The 20,643-nt window shown below is 37.9% G+C and overlaps 1 protein-coding gene across 1 annotated transcript in view; it reads right to left on the bottom strand.

Annotated features, from left to right (window-relative positions):
* Positions 1 to 579: 579 nt before the first annotated feature.
* Positions 580 to 20,643, bottom strand: part of KCNH5 (potassium voltage-gated channel subfamily H member 5) — a 314,764-nt gene continuing 294,700 nt past the window's right edge. Inside the window, exon 11 of the mRNA XM_040477339.1 lies at positions 580 to 6,810. Within this exon, the coding sequence (XP_040333273.1) occupies positions 5,863 to 6,810 (948 nt within the window). The 3' untranslated portion in view covers positions 580 to 5,862. The remainder of the gene's footprint in view (positions 6,811 to 20,643) is intronic.

The raw sequence follows: 20,643 nt of genomic DNA on the forward strand, positions 1-20,643 counted from the left end.
ATGGGTACTAGAAACATCTCGTATAAGCACTGTTTTACTTATGGATGAGAAAACCTGGTATTAAAGGAGAATGTATGCAACACAGTATGTTTGAATTTATTACTTGCTCAAGTCCTAGGATTGCATTAGGTTTTATAATTCACATTATTTATTGTTTAAAGAGCTTTTGACATCCACATGTCTCCTTTTGCTTGTCTAGTGATGTGCCAGTGAGAAAAACAAGCTATAACTATAGGAAGGTGTAGGTTACAGTTTGGTTTCTGTTCAAATAACTCTGTTTTCCTCTTTGCAGATTTGTTCCGGAGATGCAAGTGCAAATCCCATGAGCTTATGTAGCCTGGCACTACTAACCTATTTAAAACCTGAACTCTGTTTTTGTTTGGATTGTGTAGTCCCACATACATCACCTCTTGGTTTGTTTTCCTGAACCAATAAGAAGAACTTTTCTTATAATGTCAACTCAATCTATATCAACCCTCTAAAAATTCATATATGTCATTCCCCATTTCGAAGAGTTTTTATTATCTGAGCTGTTAACAACATGTAAGTTGTAAGTACAAAGTTTACACCGAGAGAAAGTGGATTGAAAATATTTATTTACATATGTGTAGAATACATATGTAATGCAACTGTGATTTGGAATGCCATGGGCCTATCACAGAGTGGATACAAATATAAGTGTTATCAACTATTTAGCAAATAAATAAAAAACATTAGAATGGATAGTAAAAAGTCATGGTTAATAGTGAATGCTCCGCATAAATCTCTTTTAATATTTCTTAAATATATTGGGCATTTATAATGAACCTTTCTTTAACTTGAGAAATTGTGTCTGCTTTCAAAAAAATGCCTAATTCCCATTTTGTTATAACAGTTTTTAAATTCTGATGTAACAGAAAAATTAAAAAACCCTGTAAGAGATCTAAATGTCTTGGTGTGTAAGATGTTTCCCCTTTGTTACTATGTGCTCTTGGTATTTTCTTTACCCAAAGGGTCACCACCAATGGAGTGACTTCAGGCTTGAGTGTATTCTTTAGGATACAAGATTATCTTTGTAGAATGAACAAATGTTAACAAAATGAATCTCATTCTCAAAAATAAAATGTTTACATGTTATAAGTGGCTTCCTAGAGTTACCAATATTATTAATCATGTATTATAACTTTTTAAGTTAGAACACTAATTTAGGTCACAATAACATGAGTATTTTTAAGTGTAATTCAAATGATTTTCCTTTTTTTTTTTTTTTTGACCTTTTTTTTTTCCAGTTCAAGATACACATTGAAAAATCAATTGGTCATTGGAAAGGATTCTTTTACAATTAAGAATTTCATTGTAAGAATATCTGCCCACGTGGAGCCATGTGTCTCAAGTAAGTCATGATTGTTTTTATACAAAACCGAAAAATGAACTGCTCTGTATCTTGAATACTCAACAATTTTTTTACTTTTTCTCACAAGAATGAGAATTTCTGCTGAGCAGTATGATTAAATAGAATAAACAAAATCATAATATTTACATGTATTTTTCTCTTCTTTCTCTCTTCTCACATGACATTCACTCCTTCCATGTTTATTTAATAGTTCTAAATTCCCAGATAATTCTCAAGTCTTTTGCTCACATGCCAATGACTGATAATTATTTAGCCATCAGTGTATTTCCCCACCGACTTCTGACAAGAGACACCTCTTCTAAACCCTAGAAAAAGATTTAGAGAGTCCACCTCAGCTGATCTTCTATGAAAGAAAGAAGGAATTAATAATTTGTCTTAATGTGATTTTCGTTTGAGAGGAAGATGATTTGCCACCGACCTAACATCATCTTGATATAAGAACGGAGCAGTTCTTATCTTCATTTTATTATTTATTGGTGGGGAAATTGAAGCCCAGATACACCAGAGAACAGTTAATTGGCCCGAAGTTACACTACAATTGTGGCAAAGCTAGATTCAGAATCCAAGATGGAGCTCAGATACTAATCCTAGGATGTTTTCCAAAAGATTGTTCTTTCTTCTCTCCCTTGCCATCAAGACCGCAAGAGAAATATTCTTATATGTAACAAAATATGAAAACACAACATTCACATAATTATAAAATATCCATAAAGTTATCCATGTATGTTATGTACATTCTAGATAAATTGTCTCATTACCTACATAAAATTTTGGAAAAGAGACAGATAAAATAGCTTAAAAGATAAAAATTATACAAGATAGTAGAATTCATTAGGAATATGACACATAATTTCACCAGTACCAACCACTGCACACTTTTAAAAACAGTCACTGCTCTGAAGACTATTTTTTTTATGTTTTCTAAAAGAATTTAGTAATTTAAAATGGAACAGTAAATGGGCCAGATCTCAGGAGAACAAAATCTCCTTAAATTCCTAGAAAGTTGTGATTTGCATTTGGGCTCCAATAGGATGAATTTGCAAAATGGCGTTTTTGTTAGTGGTCATAATTAATATTCCTGTTAGAGCTCTAGGAACTCCAGGAGTATATATTTGTTCTTAAAAGCGGCTTAAAATCCCAAATTTTCGAACTCTCTTGCTCTGGTCTACATACAGTTTTTTTCACTGAGCACGTAGGACAGTTGTACGTATCTGTACAATGTAAGTACAGGTACCTGTACTTCATGTGAGATGAAACTGGTGTCATAATAAAAATCTTCCATTTTAACAATGAAGTATATGTCTCTCTTCGACATCTATGCCCAAAACATTCGAAGTACTATTTATGTCATTGTGGGACACTAGTAGCTTTGGTATTGTCATCTGCCTTTCGTGTGCCTATTTTCTTTTTATCATAAGCTCTTGTATCTACTAGACCATAGTGCAATAATATCCTAATACAGACTGACAAAACTTGTCCTTATGATGCACAGCTCACATTTCTATTTTTGTTTGGCTTTCGCTATTACATTACAACCACCTGTCCAGGGTACAGCATCTGATCTTATATATTATCATAGAAAAATATTGAAGGTATGTAAGTTGCTTTGAAAAATGTTTGGATTTTCAATACGTATCTATTTACTCCTATTAATACATTGTTCAGAAATATAATAATAAAAATTTTATTCTGGATGCACCGAAAGCATCTATACAGGGTAAGAATAAAACATGCAGTCGTCTGGTCCCCCAAAAGAGAATCTCCTGTCTATGTGCTGGCTGAGGCAACACAGAACATGACTATGTCACGATTGCACTTATTGAAGCAAGTGTTCACCCTTCATTCAAGTCTGAGTAAGTTCACCTGGTAAGAATTGCAGAATCTGGGAACCGAAAAGACTACTCTATATACAGTGTTTGCTGAACACATGCATTTCTGCTGGAAACAGCAGAGTGCATTCAGCACCTCATCATGTCATGCACATAGGGACAGAGGGGACTGGAGAAGAATGCGTGATAACTGCACCATAAACAAGCATCTGACACATTTTACCCCTTTGTGACAACCTCGAATAGGTCAAAACCACGTTTCTTTCCCACGGATACAAACAATAATATTGTTCGTCGACTGAGTCAATGGCAGAACACAGCAAATATTTGCACCACTAATAGGCAAAGGCGTGGATTGCAGCTTCAAACTACCCTGCTGTTTTAGTCATTCTGATATAGTTTTACACCAGTGGTTATTTTTGAAGCACGTGGCTAAAGCTTGACCATTTCTGTACTTAGGTTATGCTTACTATTCATTCACCTCTAAAAGCTTAACCAGGCTTGTGCCGTACATGGTTAAATAGAAAATTACCCTGCAATTCAATAAATGTCAGAGGTCAAGAAAAAGGACCCTCCTCGCCATGAAAGCAACTAAGTCTCAATTTCAAGGCTGATTCCTTTTACTGTGATTACCTCATTTTCTTGTGCCTGTGGTAGGTAGATGTCGTAGCATTGCCTGGAGACATGCTCCCCTGCAAACTTCCATGATGAGTAATGGAAGTCGTGGGCACAGAGAAGGGGAAATGGAGCCCCTGGCACATCACATCTGTTCTGAGACTCCTGGATTAAAGAGGCACATCTTGTGGGCATGTGAAGAAGCTCTAATAGATATTCTAAAATATCCCTTGTTTTTATAAGTTACTTGGTTCTGCACTTCTCCGGTCTGTGATAACCTGTCTTTCAGTTCTGGTGGTTTTGTTTGGGGATGCTGAGAGATCGTTAGAAAAGCTCATAAAAATGGCAACAATAGGTCAAAATATCTCCTTTGATTTTGCTGTCATCTGGTGTATATTGTGAATGTATATGTACAGATGGTCCAATAATGTACAGATTCCTGGAATATATTTTCAACGTGATGCAAACAATAACTTCCCTGTTCCCACAATTAGATGTCATGCATGCACCAATTTAAAAGTATGCCTCTTTGATCAACTTCATAACATAGACTTTAGTCAAAAGAAAAAATTCTTCTGGGTTCTTACAAATGAACATGTATTTTATTCTCAATACATACCACTTAAGGGACTGGCTATACACAACTGTTTGTGACTTTTTTTTTTTAGTTGATAATAGGCACTTTCTAGGAAGAGGATTTATAACTCAAAAGACTCTGAAATTCAGTCTTTAGTAACCCCCTTTCATAAATGGATCTGCCTGAGCCACAGCAGTCTACTGTATCAACTCAGCAGAAGTCCTGCAGTAGAACTGTGTGCAAAAAAGCTTTAGAAAATTGTAACCAGAATAAAATTATAGAAAAGCAGTTATCTGAACTGAGCAACTTAACATCTACTTGTTAGTGTTTTTTTGTCACCGTGTTTCATGTGTTATCCCTATAAACATTAAGAATCCTGTGTGAACAATTCTGTACCTGTGTTTCATCTTAAGTTACAGATATGCTACAAAATATTGTCTATCTGCTTACATTCTTTTTTATTTTATGTCATTATAGTTAAAATTTTGATATGAGTACTTAGATGTGTTTTGTTTGTTTCTTTGCTAAGAGCCTTTCAACTTCACCTTTGAACAAGTTTTAGAAGTACAAATTTAGAACACTCGTCACATTTGGAAAACCAGCATCGCTAACATGAATTGTTAAAAGGCCCTTTTACCCTGTGGTGCAGTTTTTCTATAATAATATACACTATATTAATAGTTTCGTATTTATGGGGTTGGTAAAATCAGCTTACAAGATGGCAGCTGTTCTCCAAGACGGAGGGAGGAGGGATTTCCTTACATAAGCGTTAATGATTACTGTCTAAGTATAGTGTTAAAAAAGGAGAGGTATAGTTGAGCAGAAATGCAATTCATGCACAAAACTCATAGCAATACGTTCTCAGCGTCCCCCACTGCTATCTGATTTAGGCAACAAAACAGTCATTTTGATGGAGCAGACACTGCGTGTTGGGGAAAATAACCTAACACTAAGTTACAGAAAAATATCCTATGAAAAGAGATTATAAAACGGTACCGACGGTCTAAAAGGGCGAACTCTCCCTTGGCATTAATCCAGAATTTTAACTTAACAGAACAGTGAGAAAATGACAGCTCGATATACTCAGCCTGAGATCAAATTTGTCATGGCAACATTGGCAGGTTGGACCCTGATTCTTCAAATATTACATTGCCTAGGTTAGCAAAAATCATACTTTTTTTTGTATTAGAATAGAGATTATAAATAAATGTACAGTGTGCATGCAGTCAACTGCATAATATACAAGCAATATCTATGTTTTAAATAATCATCTTCTTTGGCAGGCCAGAATCCAGCTGGACATGCAGTATTTACATATCAAAATCCATATGGTTTCATCATATTGAAAGCAAGTGAAAATATATATATGTATATACTGTATATACACATGTATGTATATAGATGTATATACTGTTTTTAATATATTAACAAATATATATGTATATATATTAAAAGTGGATTTCATCTTTGTCAGACTCAGGTGACTCAGGCCTTGAAACACTAAAAATATCCTGACATGGTATTTGGGAAGGTACTTGGAGTGGCATCTGGGATTTGGGAGAAGAGGTCTGGGGCGCGCTTTTTTCTGAGAGTATTTTTAAGATTTCTGCCACCTGCTTTTCCAGGGCAGTCATTCTGCAGCTTAGCAGCTGGATGTCCTCTTTGAGTTCATGTTTGACTTCCTGCAGTGTGGTTTGTAAGGCCTGCTCTGGGATGGGATAAAAGGGGTGCTTGGCATCAGCCTGAATAGGGCTGTGCTCCAGTGGACTTCGGGCCTCCCCGGCCTTATCCAAACGAAGGTCACTTTTTGTAATCCCACTGTCACAAGAATCTGTTTTCCTTAATGGGTTTTTGGTAACGCTGTTCTCTGAATCGCTGCCCTTGGGGTCCTCTGACAATAGCCCCATGGACTCCGCTTTCGTGACGTTATTCCAGTCTTCCTTTTTCTCCTCATGGGCGCCCATGTTATTCTTGAGTCGCAGCCATCCTTTCCCATTTCCGTTCTTCATCCTTATGGGGCTGTTGACTTTGAGACATTTGGGGTCAGCACCGCCGTTGGGCTTGAGTTCCATGGCGTCGCGGTTGTTTTGCTTGAGGGACTCACTGGTTTTCACGTAGGCCAGCGATGTCTGGATGGGGGTGATCTGTGACACGGTGACCACACTGGTGCCCGTGATGGAAGCTCCGTTCTGTAAGGAGCGGCTTTCCACCTGGAGCTGGTTGCGCTCGGGGTCGCTCTGTGTTGACCCCTGATTCCGCAGCTCCTTCTGTTGCTTGAACTTCTGGAAGAGCTTTCGGACGGGGTGGTCCACGGGAATGCTGAGGGTGACCTCATTCTTCTGCCGGAGGCGCTCCTCTTCCTCTTTCTTCACGTCACTGATTTTTCGGAAAATGATCTGTGGAGGGGGAGAGATGTTCAGAACATGATTATGAAGATAGACGAGCTTGCAGTTGCGTGCCAGGATGCTGGATGAACTTTCTTTTACTGAGGAAACCCTCCAACACAAGATAAGGTCATTTCTGAAGGGGAAAAAAAAATACCCCAGTGCCATTTCTTTAACAGATGCGATACACTTAAGACTCAACATAGGAGCACTGACTAAGCTTACTTAGCTTATTTAGTCCTACTCCCTTGCATACGGAAGGGGGAATGTAATAGCTGAATAGAGATGCCTGCTGTTTAGTTTATACTCCCATTTAATAGAAAATAGGTAAATATATATGTTAGCCTATTATATGTGTGTATGCATACACGTGTAAGGAACTATATTAAATTTCCTTACAATGTATCATTATTTTTTGTATGTTTCCTTTCATATGTGAATATATTCAAGACCATTTTTAATAACATCCTCTGCTTAGGGGGTCAAATTATGAGTTCTAGGCTGTATAAAAGTACCAAAACATTAGTTTACTAGCATAGCACCTATGTGGGGTGAGAGGAGGGATTAAATTTATTTATGTGGCTCCAGAGGGAAAGAACTAGGATCTGTAAGTAAAGTTCCTGAGAGACAAATACCAATTCAATACAGACTTCATTTCAAACTGCTATCTATTCACAGAATAAACTGCCTTGAACACTCGTGAACCTCAACACCACTAAAATATCCAAACAGAAGTAAGGATGTTGTCTATGTAATACTGTCACCGGTGGGAGATTGGACTCTTCAGATTTCAGTATTCTTAAAATTTGTTTTTCATTGTTAGTGTTCATTTTTCCCTTATCATTATTCCAACCTACATACAGAATCTTCTTACCTTTTGAAGTATTATAAACAATTTTAGCGTTAAGTGTTTCTCCCACTCAGACTTCAGTTGGTCGCCTCAGACCTAAGTATCATTAACCTTTTTCTGTGCGTATTTCCAGAAGGTTTTTTTTATTAAGTTTTTAAATTCCAGTATAGTCCATGCAAAATGTTCTGTTAGTTTCAGGTGTACAATGTAGTGACTCGGCAATTGTATACATTGCTCAGTCATCATGACTAGTGCCCTCCTTAATCCCCATCCCCTACCCACCTCCCCTCTGGGAACTATCTGTTTGTTCTCTGTAGTTAAAGTCGGTTTCTAGGTTCGTCTCTCTCTGTCTCTCTCTTTTCCTTTGTTTGTTTGGTTTCTTAAATTCCACATATGAGTGGAACCATATGGTATTTGTCTTTCTCTGACTGACTTATTTTGCTTTATACTCTCTAGCTCCACCCATGTTGTTGCAAATGGCAAGATTTCATGCTTTTTTTTATGGCAGAATAATATTTTACTGTATAGATATATCACATCTTTATCCATTCATCAGTCGATGGACACTTGGGCTGCTTTCATAATTTGGCTATTGTAAATAATGCTGCAATAAACAGGGGTGCATGTATCCTTTGAATTAGGTTTTTTTTTTTATTTTGAGGTAAATTTTAAATATAGAATTAAATACATAGTTAATGTGCTATTTGATAGGTAACCACAAATAAGTTAGCATAAATTTCATTTAAAATGTCTTCCGAAAATAATACTGGGAAGAATGTGTAACTCCATCAAGAGAAGTAAAAATGGTCACCTGTAAGAAATTACCACTTATATTATCAGAATTAGAAGTGAATTTAATGAGTGTGAGATTTTTTGCTCAGGTTCCTTCCGAAGAACAAAATAACTGCAGATGAGGTCTGTAAGAAAAATCCAGAAGGGAGTTATAGTAGATACAGTGCTCTTAGAATCAGACAATTTTATGGGGCTGGCAAAATTACTTACCTCATCACCCTCTCTCATTAACTTATTGGTTAGATTAGAGATCTATGTGAAGTACACGGCATATAGTAGACACTCAAAATATTCTGGTTATATCCATTGAACTCTCATAAAATCCTGTATATTTGAAACCATTTCCATTACCACTTGAAGCTTCCAGAGTAACATATAAACATTGATTTATACTAGAAACCAATACTACTGATGGTCTCTGTGAACAGAAAAGTCAGGGAGATAGAATTCTCTAAGAGCATACTTTCTAAATTGAAATTGATGCACTAGATACAGCTTATCAAGTGGTAATAATCTGTATTTTAAAGTAAATATTCTCTAAATTCAATAACTGTCTATAAAGACCATTATATTTTTCCCTCTCTATGGCACATGAAATTGGATCTTTTTGAATGATGTAATACTAATCTGAAAGCCTGACATCAAAGCTCTCGCAGTTTAATTGAAAGTTTTTCAAAGGGTTGACATATTTCTTATGCTCCCTAAGTAAACAGAGCTTATGCTGACCCTTCAAGATACTAACACTCTTTAGGATGAGATAGATCCAAACATGGAAACACAAATACCACATTCTGATTTCATCCCATTTCATTGAAAATGTGCTGAATTTCATTTCAGGAACTGACATGAGGGGACAAATGTAAATGACTGGCCACATCCTCCTTCCCACTCAACTCTGATCTTTTGGGTTGTTTTTTTTTTTTTAATTTTTTTTTCAACGTTTATTTATTTTTGGGACAGAGAGAGACAGAGCATGAGCGGGGGAGGGGCAGAGAGAGAGGGAGACACAGAATCGGAAACAGGCTCCAGGCTCTGAGCCATCAGCCCAGAGCCTGACGCGGGGCTCGAACTCCCGGACCGCGAGATCGTGACCTGGCTGAAGTCAGACGCTTAACCGACTGCACTACCCAGGCGCCCCTTGGGTTGTTTTTATAAAGGTAATTCCTTAGCCTTTAGCCATAGCCTTCGTGCAATGTAATAACTGAGAGTCACCTTCACATTTGCAATAAAAAGATCTACTTCAGACTCTCAACGAGGGAAGGGAGGTAAATCGCACATGAGGATGTTAGATGAAATACAGGGCCTCCATGCAGTATTTGGGACACACTAATACTGAAAAGTCATACATCATTTATCCGAATGGGACATATTGATGTTTTAAAACATACTCATTGTTTACCTGAAATTTAAATTTAATGGCATGCCCTGTGCTTTTGTTTGCTGAATTCAGCAACGCTATTGATATGTAATAGACAAAAACATTACTATCTCTGTAGTGTCCATGTGTACTGCTGTGTGAAATTCACAGTTTTTAGAAATTACAATGAAATATTTGGTGTCCCTGGAACTGAGAATCTGGTGGCATCTTATTTGTTGGCTGTATGTTTTAAATTTTCAATATGATGGCTAATGATTGCTTACGATTATTGTGTGCTTAGCAAGTTTAGAATGCTTAGTGATTTAAGCCCATGTAAAACATCAACAAAATAAGCCTTTTGCAGCTTCCCTGACCACCAGCTGGCCCCTCCACACAAACCGAGGACAAAGTGTCTGGACTCCTACTGTTAAGCTGAGAACAGAGACTCTAAATGCCAAACTACGTTGTACAAAGAGAGTCCTGTCACAGAGCCAGGCTGCTGGTCTGCATCAGGGGACAAATGAGATAGAACAAGGTTGTGGATCTTGCCACTATGAACATATAAAAGAAACTGAGAAAGAGAAAGAATAGAGGTTTGGGATATTAGCATCTGAAGTGCTGCACGTTGCTCCTTTCCCTCCATCCCCCCCACTCCAGGGAGATAGGAGAGGACAAGGAACTAGACATAGGCCCTTGAGCTTTAGGGGCACCTGGAAACATTGAGATAGGCCCTAACTTCTCTGCTGGAGTTTACAGAGCAGCAGGACCCACACGTTCGCTCTCTGGAGCCAACCAACATGCTGGAAAAAAGCATACACCCTCTTTGTTTCTGCCCATACTTCTGTGTGCCTGGATGGGCATGGCTAGGATCCCGGTGGGCCCGGGAACTAGAGTAGGTAGACGACTGTTATCTCAGCCCCATGGAAGCCAGATGAGGTGAAGATACTCCATGAGGTGGGAGAAGTTACAGCACTCTGTAGAACACTTGCTGCTAGGGCCTTTCAGACCATTAAATATGCCACACAATAAATAGTGCCCAGTAGTTGGGTGTGGCCAGCTGAAAAGGCCAACGCTCTGAGGAGTGACCACAAGCCCGCCAGATCTCACAGACAAGCTCTGGGTGCTGAAGTGGAGCCCCCTACCCTTTGCATCAGGCCCACAGGCAATCAGGAGCCCAGGGAAAGTAGAAGCAGGTGCAGAAGGAGGGCTGGGAAGAGGGGGTCATGAGGAAATTTCTTACCCAAGCTACAGAATTTGAGCTGGAATCAATCTCAAAACAGTAATACTTGGATTTGATCAACTACTTAACCATAACCAGGCTTTTAAGCCAGAGGTAACTTTATTTTCCTTAAGTTTATTTCTTTATTTTGAGAGGGAGAGACAGAGACCACGAGTGGGATAGGGGCAGAAGGAGAAGGAATGAGAATTCCAAGCAGGAATTCTCTGATAGTGCAGAGAGAATGTCAGAGGGTCTAGAGACCGCACTATAGCGCAGAGCCTGACACAGTGCTTAGGCTCACCAACCGTGAGATCGTGACCTGAGCCAAGATCAAGAGTCACTTAACCGACTCAGCCACCCAAGCACCACAAGCCAGAGGTAACTTTAAACAAAATTACTGAGTTAGACAGAGGTTACTGAATAGATTAAATTTCTTTTATTTCTTTTGGCTTCAGAATGGAAATTATGACTTACTGAAAAAAATAATTATTAAAAGTTCGCATATAGCAAAGAAGTCACTTTCACACATGTATTATCTCATTAACTACTGCATACTACTACTTGATATAGGGCCTAGTATTCTCATGTTACAGAAAAGCAAACTAAGACATAGAGAGTGATGTGGTTTGCCTTCCAGGTCACCCAAGGAGTAAGTGGCCAGGATACTAATCCAAGAAGTCAGATTGCAAGCAGTCCTAACCATTACACTCGACTGCAGCTCTGTAAGGTCATTTTGACACAGAGATGTGGATAGTTGAGTGGGTAAAGCAGGGGGTGGTACAGCAGTTTCACACCCAACAGATAACCCTCACCGAGCATTTGCCATGGAGAACCATCCCTGAAGGCAGTCCATTGGGTTCTGTGCTCGCTGAGTAACTGACAGCGGGGCAGGAGGGTGTTAGGGGAGGCAACCTCAAAGCGCTCCTCATTCTCAAAGGCAAAGCCAGCAGGCTTGCTTCACTCTACTTCCCTTTAAAATACATGCTGTCGGGGTGCCTGGGGGCTCAGTCGGTTGAGTGTCCGACTTCAGCTCAGGTCATGATCTCACGTTTCATGGGTTCACGCCCCAAGTCAGCACAGAGCCTGCTTCAGATTCTGTCTCCCTCTCTCTCTGCCCCTTCCCCATTTGCACTCTCTCTCAAACATTAAAAAAATAAATAAAATGAAATACATGCTGTCATTTTGTAGCTTCTTGCTCTCTTCAAGGCAGCTCTTGGGTTTTCTTCTAACTTCTACTTATATTAAATATAGTATCTTTACCAAAAACAGGGGGTGGCAAGTCAAAGGACATAATTTTCCCTGGATTTAAATGTCATTCTTGATCCCACTACTACCTGGATTCATTTGTTTATGAGGCAGAGATTTTTGTCTCTTTTGTTACATGCTGTATCTCCAGACTTTATGACAGTGTCTGTCATATTGAAAGTCCTCAATAAGTACGTTATTCGTTAATTCAATAATCTCTTCATACACTCAGTAAATGTATGTTTGTGAAGGTCTATGAATAGAAAATAATACAAATAGGAAGGTTTCCTACTTTTTAAAATTATTTTTCACTCTCTACACAATGAATCAATGTTATTTGTATTATTGTAATTGATCATTAATGTCTACTCTTATTTCCTCATTTGGAGGCAAACACTACATCATCCACCTCCTGGCATCCTCAGCACCTAGCCCACTACTGGGCACAAGTAGATAGTTAACAAATGCTGGCTGACTGTAATCATATTCAAATCTTTGACCCACAAATCAATCTTTAAAGAACTTGAATGAGAACCTATTTTTGATTCCATTGTAAGGATGCAATAACATCCATTAAGAACTTATTTTCCAAAAAAGAGAGAGAGGGAAATAAACCATGAGAGACTCTTATAGAGAACAAATTGAGGGTTGATGGAGGGATGTGGGTGGGAGATGGGTTAGATGGGTGATGGGTACTAAGGGGGGCACTTGTGGTGAGCACTGGGTGTTGTATGTAAGTGATGAATCACTGAATTCTACTCTTGAAACCAATATTGCACTGCATGTTCACTAACTAAAATTTAAATAAAAATTTGAAAAAAAAAAAAAAAAGAACTTATTTCCCAGCTGGTGACAATGCAGTGCTTTCTTTCTTTCTTTCTTTTTTTTTTTTTTTTATAATTTTTTAATGTTTATCCATTTTTAAGGGAGAGAGAGCGAGCACAGAGCATGAGTGGGGCAGGGGCAGAAAGAGAGGGAGGTACAGAATCTGAAGCAGGCTCCAGGCTCTGAGCTGTTAGCACAGAGCCCTATGCAGGGTTTGAACCCATGAGCCATGAGATCATGACCTGAACTGAAGTCAGATGCTTTACCAACTGAGCCACCCAAGCGCCCCAATGCCATACTTTCTTAATACAAGGTATTTGGCACTAAAATTAAAAACAGAGAAATAAAAAATGAAGAGATGATTTTGTCATGTTTACAAGGTTTCAAGACTAATAATCTACTGAGGTACCATCACTGGTTGAACCATGTTGTATGTGTAAAGTATGATAGCTTTTTGTTTTGTCTTAAGTTATGAAGGATGCATTATAGACCAAGAAAATACAAGAGCAGGAGTGCCTAATGGAAGTAACTCACTGTTTTTCACAAACATTAAATGTAATAGACCCTCTCTATAAAGTTCTCATAGTTTTAAAGATAACTTTATGACCCTAAACTCCAAATTTAAATAACAATGTATTTTTATTACCAAGGAGACTACATTTTATAATAAACAGCATGGTAATTATTCTACATTACCATTACAAGCATGAGCATTTTCAAATATATTCCATTGAATCTTTCCTTTTTTTTTTTTTAACATTTATTTATTTTTGAGAGACAGACACAGGCAGAGCACAAGTGGGGGAGGGGCAGAGAGACAGACACACAGAATCCAAAGCAGGCTCTAGGCTCTGAGCTGTCAGCATAGAGCCTGATGCAGGGCTCAAACTCACAGACTGTGAGATCATGACCTGAGCCGAAGTCAGCCACTTAACTGACTTAACCGAGCCACCCAGGTGCCCAGAATCTTTCCTTTTAAGAAGTGCTTTTTACCCCTAAGTTTTTAATTATGCATATGATAAAATGGTTTCACTTTATAACTGAAAGGAAAGATGGGTAAATTTTATTTAGTTAAGCCCTTTTTAAAAAGCATGTTGTCATTAAGATTTTTAAAACTTTTGCTTACTAGTCTTTGGCAGTTGAAAGAATCTACAAACAATAAGCATTTCATAATTCAGTTGATTCCTATGTGGGCAGTGTGTCCTATAGAAAGTAAAATATTTCCTGCTAAATAAATATGTAAGTTATGTAGATTAATTTTAACCAATTATTACATAAAAATGACAATGATTTTTCTCTAGGAAAAAAAAATTTTAATTCCCCCAAAGAAATTATTTTAGAAAATGTAAAACGATCTGAGTGTTCATAGAACAACATATGGATTAATGTAGAAGAAAAAAATATACATGATTCTTAACATGGTATTAAATCAGCTTTTAAAATTTTTTATTTGTGTTTTTTTCTCAGTATTAATAACCTAGAATCCTTGCACTTGATGTATTCTGTGTCAATCTTTTTGTGCAATGGCAAATCAAATTGCTGATGAACACCACAAAAATTAAGGACAAAAAAAAAAAGGAAAAAGAAAAATCATGAATCAGACTATGATTCCAGCCACACATTTATTGGTAGTCACAATAGCCTGTACTGTTTCTATCAGCAAAGAGGTTTATTTCATTTAAGCTTTTCTTCTCTGTGCTTCATTATGTTCTGTGGAGCCCATGCTGGAAGGTTTAATTTATTTAAATGATAAAAGCTTCTTAAACTTAACAGGGAACATGGCCAACTGAGCTTTCCATTTCAAAAGTAGGACATTTGATCATAAAAGTGATATCAAAATTGAATAATTTGAATGTGTACTGAACTTTGAAATCCAATAAAGGCAAGGAAAAAAAGGGTTAGAATCATTTGTTTAATGACAAGGATTTCGTGTTATATAATTTGAAGGAAGATAGAGGAGTTTCCCCTCAAATGGCCCATCACTTTCCAAATCTGTGAATCTAGGGAATTGACTAGGAATTTATAGCTATATGTGATCAGGCAGAAGCTCCAGTTCATCTGACTGTTAGGGGATCTGGTTGGTTTTGTTCATTGGTTCCTTTTACTGTTTCTATAAACTCAGTTACTAATTCTAACTCTAGTTCTTTCAATCCATTCCAAGAGTATTTATTAAAACTCTCATGGGCATACCAGAGGCTAGAAGCTCATCTTAACGAAGGCCACAGTGACAGGGCTGTGTCAGATGGTCATCCAACAAATTCAAACGTGTAAAGGAAGGGTAACAATGACACATCACACTCCATTTTGAAATATGGCTGCCTTGCTTTACTTGGGCCACTCATAAGTCTGTAAGCTCTTAAAGGACAAGGAATGTGTTAGAGATCTAGTTCAGCCTCTTATGTCCTAAATAAATTTTGAGGAATTAATTAATTGATAATTAAAAAAAGAGATGAGTAGAGAGGGAAAAGTAAAGAAAGGAGGGAGGGAGGGAGAAAAGGAGTATCTTTTGATTTTGTTAATGTGTCAGGTAATGCCTAATGTGGATAAGGGTGGTTAAGAAAATGCAAATGCAAAATATCCTAGAATCATTAATACTGTTACCGAATTGACTAATTAAATGTTCTACGCCCCATTTTTCTTTACCATATAAAAATCATTTATCTCAATTTTCCAGGTGATCATAAATATGAAAATGTATTTTCCATAAGTAACCAAACATATATTGTAAACCCCATTACTGATGTTAGCATAACTCTGAAATACAGATACTTAGTGTTTATGTTTCTATTACTAAAGGTTTTTTCATTTAAGAAAAATAATGAAAGAAGGAAGATAAAGTCTTCAAAACCAAGAAAATGGCTGTTTGCAGGTAAGGCTGACAAGATTAGATTCATTGTCTCAAATATTGCAGTAATCCAGGATTTGCCCTCCCTGCCTCAATTGCTAGTCCCATTTCCCCTTATTCCATTTTTTGCTATTGTGTATCAAATAGGATAGCATCCAAGGCAAAAAAAAAAAAAAAAAAAAAAAAAAAAATCACAGAATAAAATTAAAGCTCTTTAACAGGTCAGCAAGCCTTGTTATGGCTAACTATGGCTCAGTTCCACCTACCTCTCCAATCTGTTTCCTTCACTCCTCATTTGACCTCCACATACCTGCCATGCTCAATCACTTTGATATTAAGAATCATTCCCCATCAGTGATGTTGCAAATTAGTATTCTCTCTCCTCTTCACATGCTGGGGAACTCCTACTTATCCTTTAATGCTCAGCTCAGCTGTGCTCTCCTTTATGAGGCAAGACCAGCTACATCATTTGTAGGGCCCAATACAACATAAAAAATCAGAGCCTTTAACATGCTTAATGGTAAAATACTGAAAGCTATCCCCCTAAGATCAGGGAAGAGATAAGTATGTACCAATTTGCCACTTCTATTCAACATTGCAGTGAAGGTTCCAGCCAGGGAAACTGTCGAGAAAATGAAATAAAAGACATCCAGAATGAAAAAGAATGAAAACTATCTCCATTTGAGGGTGACATGTCATGTATATAGAAATTCCTGAGAAATCCTCACAACACACACACACACACACACACACACACACACACACACACATACACAGCTGTTATAGCTAATAAAGGAGTTCAGAAGGATGCAGGACATAAAATCAATATAAAATTAGTTGTATTTCTATATACTAGCTATGAGCCATCTGAAAATGAAACCAAGAAAATAATTCCATCGACAACAGCATCAAAGAAAATAAAATATTTAGGAAAAAATATAACAAAAATGTATGGCTCATACACAAAACTACAAAACATTATTTAAATAAATTAAGAAGACTTAAATAGAAAGACATTACGTGTTTATGGGTTGGAAGATATATTGTTAACAAGACAATATTCCTTAAATTTACCTATAGATTCAATTCAATTCCTATCAAAATTCTAACTGCCAATTTTTCAGAAATTGGTAAGCTGTCCCTAAAATTCAGATGGAAACATAAGGGACCCAGAATAGCCAAAACAATACCAAGATACAAGAATGTAATTGGAAGACTCATACTTCCCAGTTTTAAAACTCCCAGTTTTATAAAGCTATACCATAATCAAGATACTGCTATAAGAACAGACATATACAACAATGGAATGGAACTAGGTTTCCAAAAGTAAACCCATGCATCTACGCTCAATTGTTTTTTGGACAAGGATGATGAGGCAACTCAATGAGGAAAGATTAATGTTTTCAACAAATGGTACTGGAATAATTGCACATCCACGAACAAAAAATGAATATGGACACCAGCCTCACACCATATATAAAACTTAATTCAAAATGGATCAAAGACATAAATGTAAGAACTAAAGCTATAAAATTCTTAGAAGGAAACAAAGGCATAAATGTAGTGGCCTTGAATCAGGGAAAGGTTTCTTAGACACCTATATCTCAAGCCACCAAAAATAATTGAATTAACGAACTGGAATTCATCAAAATTCAAAACAAAAGTGTCAAAGGACACTTTCAAGAAAGCAAAATGACAACCTACAAAATGAGAAGAAGTATTTGCAAATCATATATTTGATACGGCTCTAATATCCAAAATATATAAAGAACTTTTATGACTCAAAAATTAAAAGAAAAAAATATTTTTAAATAATCAAGGGACTTGAATAGACATTTTCCAAGGAGGATATACAAATGGCCAATAGGTACACAAAAAGATACATCGTTAGGGCAATGCAAAACCACAATATAAATGTACTTCACATCCTCCAGGATGGCTATAATTGAAAAATAACATATTAATAACAGAAAATAACAAGTGTTTTGAAGATGTAGAGAAACTGGAACCCCCATACACTGCTGGAAGGAATATAAAATGGTGCAGCCTCTGTGGCAAACAGCTTGGCAGTTCCTCAAAGAGTTAAACACAGACTAACAATATGACCCAGCAATTCCACTCTTCGGTATATATCCAAGAAAAATGAAAGCACTAGTACACGAATATTTGTAGCAATGTTATTCATGATAGCCAAAAAGCAGAAACAACCCCAAAATCCAGTAACTGGTGAGTCAACAAACAAAATGTGGTATATATGGATACAAAGGAATATTACTCAGCCAGTAAAAGGAATGATATCCTGATACATGCTACAGCATGGATGAACCTTGAAAACATACTAAGCAAAAGAAGCCTGACACAAAAGGTCACTTTTTTTTTTTTTACTTCACTTATATGAAACATCTGGAATAGGCAAAATTAACCAGGAGGTATATACCCATGGCCAGGGAAGGAGTGGGAAATGGGGAATGACTACTAATGGGTATGAGGTTTCTTTCTGGGGTGATGAGAATGTCCTGGAAGTAGACAGTGGTGATGGTTGCACAACTTTGTAAATATACTAAAAAACACTAAATTGTACACTTTAAGATGGTGAGTTGTATGGTGTGTGAATTATAGCACAATAAAAAAGGATGCAGGGCTCCCTATTCAAAACTATTAAGAATTTAGAGAGAGTGACAGCAGACCATGAAACAGAAGCCCTTCTGTTTCAGGGCCCAAGAACAGGGCCCTTCTAAGTGCAAAGTTCTGTATGACACAGGCGAACCATCCGTGAAGCTAGCCCTGCTATGAGGCTTTCATTTACCGCCCAGGAAGAAATGGGTCCATCCTATTCTGCATCCTAACAGCACTTCCTTGTTAGCACTTAATGCAGGCAGCAGCAAACAAGATATTCATTCACATTACAAGTATTTGTCAAACAGCCACCTTGTTCCAGGCTGTGTTTTGGAGTTAGGTATATAGCAGTAAGCAAAGAAAAGCTCCTTAAATATTCTATAAAATGTCAGGTGGTGATGTGGGCTACAAAGAAAAATAAAGAGTAGTTGGGTCTCTTTGAGAAAGTGCTATCTGAGCAGAGGTAGTCGTGAAATGAAGACGTGGGCCATGCAGATAGCCATGGGGGGAGGGGGACCCCAAGGTGAGAGAGCACTTTACACATTTGAGGAATGATGTGAACAAAGAAGGACAAAGGAGGCAGCATTTGGTAAACCAGGAGGCCAGGGACTTTGAGTTTTAGATGTGAAGGAAGTCATGGGAGAGGAGTCACATGATCTCACTTCTATTTCAAGATGATCGCTCAGGTTACCATGGGGAAAATAAACTGGAAAGTGGGGAGGGTAGAAGGGTATCAATTAGAAGCCTCTTTGAGTAATACAAGTGAGACATCAGCCTGGGAAGTAGAAATGGAGGTAGTGAGAGGTGGTGAGATTCTGGATTTATTTTGCCAGCAAAACTGACAGGTTTGCAGATAAGCAGATGAACAATCTGAGAGAAAAAGAAAAAAAAAATTATCTCTCTTTAGTCTAAGCCCATGCTTAAATGGTAACACCATTTTCTGAGATGGGAAAGCCTAGAATGGAGTGGCCTGTAAACTAGAAAGGCAAGCTGCCCACCCCCCTCCCTGCCTCAGCCCAGCCACACACATACACGAATGAATATGCATGCATACAAACACATATGCCAAGAGACAGAGGAGGAGCAGGAACAGGCTAACTGACTAAACACTCCCATTAAAAGGGGACAGGAAAAATGGCTCAGAGACTCCGCAGTCACTGGTCCACAGCAATGATGAAGTCTGCCAGGCAGGCATTATAAGGCCCTGGCAGTGTGGTAAGTTCCTTAATTAGCCTCTGAGCCTGCTCTATAGGATTAGCTCTGTGGGATAAACTCTCCCACCCAGTGGTCTCTGTGGCTCCCGGTTCCATCTTTTCGGAGGTTCTTTTTTGTCCACAGTCCTCCATAGACAGACCTGATATGGGCCTTGGAGAGTTGGTGCTGTTTCAGGATTGAAGAGCTTCCTTGGCTCTTTCCTGCCTGTGAAAATTTGGGGGGCCTGAGTTGCAGTTTGGGGCTCATACAGTAAAAGGATATTTTAAGACCAAGCTTGTGGTTTCTTTGGCAATATATGTCTTCCCCCCACCCCCAAATTTTTATGTTTGTTTATTTATTTTGAGAGAGAGCAAGCGGGGGAGGGGCAGAGAGAGAAGGAGAGAGAATCCCAAGAAGGCTCCTCACTGTCAGCACTGAGCCCAATGTGGGGCTCGGGCTCACAAACTGTGAGATCATGACCTGAGCCAAAGTCAAGAGTCAGATGCTCAATCAACTGAGCCTTGTAAGCACCCCATTCTAAAAATTTGAATAAGTTTCTGATCTGTTTACAGTCAATTCCGTGTGTCTACAGCCTCATAAAAAGTTTTTTCGTAAATGTCATTTTCAAGCCTGATTCAATTCTTTGCTTTCTTGGCCCCATGTCTCTCTCCCTTTCTCTCCCCCACCCCTCCTGCCATAATAGCTGCTACATTGAAAGCATCAGGCTTGCTGGGAGGTCACATCCATTCTCTGACCTTTGCTACAAAATTGAGTCTTAATGGACTTTTTTGTACAGTGACTTTTGAATCTTATTTCTACTTCTTCCTGTTCTCAATTCCTTTCCATATTTGCTTATAAGCCAGGTAACCCTTGTGTGGGATCACTTCTTTCTTCCCATGCCT

Source organism: Herpailurus yagouaroundi, unplaced genomic scaffold (genome assembly GCF_014898765.1).
Source record: "Herpailurus yagouaroundi ecotype Mexico unplaced genomic scaffold, PumYag 141, whole genome shotgun sequence".
Taxonomy (NCBI): Eukaryota; Metazoa; Chordata; class Mammalia; order Carnivora; family Felidae; genus Herpailurus; species Herpailurus yagouaroundi.